Source organism: Oncorhynchus kisutch, unplaced genomic scaffold (genome assembly GCF_002021735.2).
Source record: "Oncorhynchus kisutch isolate 150728-3 unplaced genomic scaffold, Okis_V2 Okis03b-Okis08b_hom, whole genome shotgun sequence".
Classification (NCBI taxonomy): Eukaryota; Metazoa; Chordata; class Actinopteri; order Salmoniformes; family Salmonidae; genus Oncorhynchus; species Oncorhynchus kisutch.
In genome coordinates this window covers 680,027-686,026 of record NW_022261980.1, presented here as the reverse complement: position 1 = coordinate 686,026, position 6,000 = coordinate 680,027, and the positions used below count along the sequence as shown (strand labels likewise).

The 6,000-nt window shown below is 47.6% G+C and overlaps 2 protein-coding genes across 5 annotated transcripts in view; both read left to right on the top strand.

The window, feature by feature from the left end:
* LOC116359604 (uncharacterized) overlaps positions 1-1,541 on the top strand; it is a 2,032-nt gene extending 491 nt beyond the window's left edge. Inside the window, exons 1-2 of the mRNA XM_031812518.1 lie at positions 1-1,394; positions 1,461-1,541. The exon at positions 1-1,394 is cut by the window's left edge and continues 491 nt beyond it. Of these exons, the coding sequence (XP_031668378.1) occupies positions 1-1,394; positions 1,461-1,469 (1,403 nt within the window). The 3' untranslated portion in view covers positions 1,470-1,541. The remainder of the gene's footprint in view (positions 1,395-1,460) is intronic.
* secisbp2l (SECIS binding protein 2-like) overlaps positions 1-6,000 on the top strand; it is a gene marked incomplete at its 5' end in the record, with an annotated part of 33,658 nt that overhangs the window by 10,634 nt on the left and 17,024 nt on the right. For all 4 annotated transcript variants that reach the window (XM_031812517.1, XM_031812516.1, XM_031812515.1 and 1 more), the window contains 6 exon segments: positions 1,565-1,672; positions 1,829-1,996; positions 2,189-2,330; positions 2,744-2,937; positions 3,626-3,758; positions 3,968-4,133. In XM_031812517.1, the coding sequence (XP_031668377.1) occupies positions 1,565-1,672; positions 1,829-1,996; positions 2,189-2,330; positions 2,744-2,937; positions 3,626-3,758; positions 3,968-4,133 (911 nt within the window).

The following is a 6,000-nucleotide window of genomic DNA, read 5'->3' as shown; positions in this document are numbered from 1 at the left end:
TAGAGAAGGTATTGTGTGAACTAGTCCTCAGTCAGTGTGTATTAGGAGTTAGTGAGGCTGTAGATGTAGAGAAGGTATTGTGTGAACTAGTCCTCAGTCAGTGTGTATTAGGAGTTAGTGAGGCTGTAGATGTAGAGAAGGTATTGTGTGAACTAGTCCTCAGTCAGTGTGTATTAGGAGTTAGTGAGGCTGTAGATGTAGAGAAGGTATTGTGTGAACTAGTCCTCAGTCAGTGTGTATTAGGTGTTAGTGAGGCTGTAGATGTAGAGAAGGTATTGTGTGAACTAGTCCTCAGTCAGTGTGTATTAGGAGTTAGTGAGGCTGTAGATGTAGAGAAGGTATTGTGTGAACTAGTCCTCAGTCAGTGTGTATTAGGAGTTAGTGAGGCTGTAGATGTAGAGAAGGTATTGTGTGAACTAGTCCTCAGTCAGTGTGTATTAGGAGTTAGTGAGGCTGTAGATGTAGTGAAGGTATTGTGTGAACTAGTCCTCAGTCAGTGTGTATTAGGAGTTAGTGAGGCTGTAGATGTAGAGAAGGTATTGTGTGAACTAGTCCTCAGTCAGTGTGTATTAGGAGTTAGTGAGGCTGTAGATGTAGAGAAGGTATTGTGTGAACTAGTCCTCAGTCAGTGTGTATTAGGAGTTAGTGAGGCTGTAGATGTAGAGAAGGAATTGTGTGAACTAGTCCTCAGTCAGTGTGTATTAGGAGTTAGTGAGGCTGTAGATGTAGTGAAGGTATTGTGTGAACTAGTCCACAGTCAGTGTGTATTAGGAGTTAGTGAGGCTGTAGATGTAGAGAAGGTATTGTGTGAACTAGTCCTCAGTCAGTGTGTATTAGGAGTTAGTGAGGCTGTAGATGTAGAGAAGGTATTGTGTGACCTAGTCCTCAGTCAGTGTGTATTAGGAGTTAGTGAGGCTGTAGATGTAGAGAAGGTATTGTGTGAACTAGTCCTCAGTCAATGTGTATTAGGAGTTAGTGAGGCTGTAGATGTAGAGAAGGTATTGTGTGAACTAGTCCTCAGTCAGTGTGTATTAGGAGTTAGTGAGGCTGTAGATGTAGAGAAGGTATTGTGTGAACTAGTCCTCAGTCAGTGTGTATTAGGAGTTAGTGAGGCTGTAGATGTAGAGAAGGTATTGTGTGAACTAGTCCTCAGTCAGTGTGTATTAGGAGTTAGTGAGGCTGTAGATGTAGAGAAGGTATTGTGTGAACTAGTCCTCAGTCAGTGTGTATTAGGAGTTAGTGAGGCTGTAGATGTAGTGAAGGTATTGTGTGAACTAGTCCTCAGTCAGTGTGTATTAGGAGTTAGTGAGGCTGTAGATGTAGAGAAGGTATTGTGTGAACTAGTCCTCAGTCAGTGTGTATTAGGAGTTAGTGAGGCTGTAGATGTAGAGAAGGTATTGTGTGAACTAGTCCTCAGTCAGTGTGTATTAGGAGTTAGTGAGGCTGTAGATGTAGAGAAGGTATTGTGAAGGCGGTATTGTGTGAACTAGTTCTCAGTCAGTGTGTAATGGTATGATAGAGATGTACAAGTTAGGTGTTTGGTCAATTCTAAAGTCTGTTTCAGGATGAGGATGAGTTTCCAGAGCTGGTCTCAGGAGGGGCACAGAGGAACATCAAACCAGACCCTAACCCTTCCCAGAACCAACACCAGACCAAACTAACCAAGAACCTGGTGAGAGACCGGCTAATCCTTCCTCCCTCCCTTCCTTCCTTCCTTGAGAATTTCACTTGTTTTTTTTTTTGGGGGGGGGGGGGGGGTTGCACCAAAGTTAGTAAAGGTTGACCACAAAACAATCTATCCTGTAGTAAACCCCCCTCCTCTCTCCAGCTGGATAACCTTCCAGAGAACTCTCCCATCAACATCGTCCAGACCCCCATCCCCATCACCACCTCCGTCCCCAAGAGGGCCAAGAGTCAGAGGAAGAAGGCCCTGGCCGCTGCCCTGGCTACAGCGCAGGAGTACTCTGAGATCAGCATGGAGCAGAGGAAACTACAGGTACCAGCATGCACTCTGTTAGCTTTCTAGGAAACTACAGGTACCAACATACAATATCTTAGCTAGCTAGGAAACTACAGATACCAGCATGCACTGTCAGCTAGACATAGTGCAGGACTATAATGGAAAAACGGTTGCTAGTTGTATTGTACTACTATGAGTGTGCTGAGCCAGTGTTGCTGTTCCCTGTAGGAGGCACTGACCAAAGCAGCAGGGAAGAAGAGTAAGACTCCAGTCCAGTTGGACCTGGGAGACATGCTGGCTGCTCTGGAGAAACAGCAGCAGGCCATGAAGGCTAGACAAATAACCAATACTAAACCACTGTCCTTCACAGGTACACACTGCACACATGCACCGCACACACACACACACCACACACACACACACACACCGCACCCACACACACCGCACCCCACACACACACACACACCGCACCCCACACACACACACACACACACATGCACCACACACACACACACACACAACGCACCACACCCACACACGCCCCCCCATCCCACACGCACCGCACACACCGCACCGCACACACTGCACCCCACACACACTGCACCCCACACACACTGCACCCCACACACACCGCACACACACACAGCGCACATACCACACACACCGCACGCACCCGCACACACACACACCGCACCGCACACATACACTGCACCGTCACTCTCTCTCTCTCTCTGACTGCCCTCTCTCTCTCGCTCTCTCTGACTTCTGTCTCTCTCTCTCCAGTGGGTACAGCAGCCCCGTTCCATGGTTCAGGGCAAGGTGCCGGGTCGGGAGCAGGGTCAGGTATAGTATCAATGTTGAAGGCCCAGCAGGCCCACTCTGCCCCCCTCAACATGCTGGACTCCAGCGCTCCACGCCTGAAGAGAGGGAAGGAGAGAGAGATCCCTAAAGTCAAACGACCCACCGCCCTGAAGAAGGTGAGAGGATAGATCTCAATGTGTGTCTGAGGGGGAAGGGGTGTGTTGGTCTAACCCAGTCTCTGTTCTCTCTGTGTAGATCATTCTGAAGGAGCGTGAGGGGGAAGGGGTGTGTTGATCTAACCCAGTCTCTGTTCTCTCTGTGTAGATCATTCTGAAGGAGTGTGAGGGGGAAGGGGTGTGTTGGTCTAACCCAGTTTCTGTTCTCTCTGTGTAGATCATTCTGAAGGAGCGTGAGGGGGAAGGGGTGTGTTGGTCTAACCCAGTCTCTGTTCTCTCTGTGTAGATCATTCTGAAGGAGGTTGAAGGGGTGTGTTGGTCTAACCCAGTCTCTGTTCTCTCTGTGTAGATCATTCTGAAGGAGCGTGAGGGGGAAGGGGTGTGTTGATCTAACCCAGTCTCTGTTCTCTCTGTGTAGATCATTCTGAAGGAGCGTGAGGGGGAAGGGGTGTGTTGATCTAACCCAGTCTCTGTTCTCTCTGTGTAGATCATTCTGAAGGAGCGTGAGGGGGAAGGGGTGTGTTGATCTAACCCAGTCTCTGTTCTCTCTGTGTAGATCATTCTGAAGGAGGTTGAAGGGGTGTGTTGATCTAACCCAGTCTCTGTTCTCTCTGTGTAGATCATTCTGAAGGAGCGTGAGGGGGAAGGGGTGTGTTGATCTAACCCAGTCTCTGTTCTCTCTGTGTAGATCATTCTGAAGGAGCGTGAGGGGAAGAGGGGGAAGGGGGGTGTTGATCAGATTGCTGCCAGCCAGGAAGAACAGGGAGAAGAGGAGCTACACTTCACTGATGACCTCACACGGGAACCTGCCTCTCAGGAGGGTAGGTACAGGGTCAGGGGTAAGAGAGAGGAGGAGCTACACTTCACTGATGACCTCACACGGGACCTTGGCAGAGTTTGCTCATTTTAGACCATTCCCTTGGTCTTAAAGTGAATTCTTGCAAACCTAATGGTCCTACTGATCTGTGGTGTGACGTGGTGTTGTCTAATTTACCCCCCTGTGATATTCTGCTCCGTCTGTTTTCTGTAGAGAACGGTCTGAGCGTGCCCAGTGATGACGCGTCCCTGTCCCCGGCCAGTCAGAACTCTCCGTACAGCATCACGCCAGTTTCCCAGGGTTCCCCTGGCTCCTCTGGCATCGGCAGCCCCATGGCCTCTAACGCCATTACCAAGATACACAGCCGCCGCTTCAGAGAGTGAGTCTCTCTCTCACTCACTCACTCACTCACTCACACAGAGAGAAATTGCTTGGTAATGAGAATCCTAGTGGTTCAAATGTCACAAACTCATTTGGTGGGTTTGCAACACAGAAGCATTTAGTAACATAAATATCAATCCGCCCAATGGATGTTTAGAGCAGGGCTATACAATTAGGACTTGTACGTACACACAGACAGGCACTGCTTTGTTTCTTAATGTCTTGGGTTGTAGGCCCTTTGTCTCAGCCCTTAAGCACTGTGTCAGACATCCTACGACCTCTCTATGCCTCTCCTCTCTTCCTCACACCATACCATATCTACACCAGTGTTTCCCTCCTCCAGTCCCCCCAACAGTACACGTTGTTGTAGCCCCGGACAAACTCACCTGATTCAACTCATTGAGGGGATGATGATTAGTTGAATCAGGTGTTTGTCTGGAGCTACAACAAAACTGTGCTGTTGGACTGGAGTTGGAAACTACTGAACTACACAATGGTGTGTGTGTTTTATAATATTGGTCGATGTATGCATGTGAGTGTTTTCTAATATTGTTGTGTGTGTGTTAACCTGATTGTGTGTGTTCCTCTTAGTGTTGGGCCGATATATGATTAAATCGAATATTGTGATGTGCAAGACTGTACTCTAATTGAAATGTACAAATCAAAACAGTGCATTTTTAAGGCTAAATTAATGAACTAAGCCTTATTGTTTTTGCCATACTATGATTATTTAATGATAATGTGACTAATATCGTAAATAAGATTTTTTTTAATTGCACAGTCTGGAATGATGGAGTCATTAACGGTGCAAAACGATTATATTGGATATTGCAATATTTGGAGTAGCATATCGTTGAAGAGGCCTCCCCTAGTGTTACCTAACCCTAGTCTCTCTCTCTATCACTGTCTCCAAGTGTTACCTAACCCTAGTCTCTCTCTCTATCACTGTCTCCAAGTGTTACCTAACCCTAGTCTCTCTCTCTCACTGTCTCCAAGTGTTACCTAACCCTAGTCCCTCTATCACTGTCTCCAAGTGTTAACTAACCCTAGTCTCTCTCTCTCTCTCTCTGTCTCCAAGTGTTACCTAACCCTAGTCCCTCTCTCTCTCACTGTCTCCAAGTGTTACCTAACCCTAGTCCCTCTATCACTGTCTCCAAGTGTTACCTAACCCTAGTCTCTCTCTCTATCACTGTCTCCAAGTGTTACCTAACCCCAGTCCCTCTATCACTGTCTCCAAGTGTTACCTATCCCTAGTCCCTCTCTCACTGTCTCCAAGTGTTACCTAACCCTAGTCCCTCTCTCTCTCACTGTCTCCAAGTGTTACCTAACCTTAGTCCCTCTCTCTCTCACTGTCTCCAAGTGTTACCTAACCTTAGTCCCTCTCTCTATCACTGTCTCCAAGTGTTACCTAACCCTAGTCCCTCTCTCTCTCACTGTCTCCAAGTGTTTCCTAACCCTAGTCCCTCTCTCACTGTCTCCAAGTGTTTCCTAACCCTAGTCCCTCTCTCACTGTCTCCAAGTGTTACCTAACCCTAGTCCCTCTCTCTATCACTGTTTCCAAGTGTTACCTAACCCTAGTCCCTCTCTCTATCACTGTCTCCAAGTGTTACCTAACCCTAGTCCCTCTATCACTGTCTCCAAGTGTTTCCTAACCCTAGTCCCTCTCTCACTGTCTCCAAGTGTTACCTAACCCTAGTCCCTCTCTCTATCACTGTCTCCAAGTGTTACCTAACCCTAGTCCCTCTCTCTCTCACTGTCTCCAAGTGTTACCTAACCCTAGTCCCTCTCTCTCTCACTGTCTCCAAGTGTTACCTAACCTTAGTCCCTCTCTCTATCACTGTCTCCAAGTGTTACCTAACCCTAGT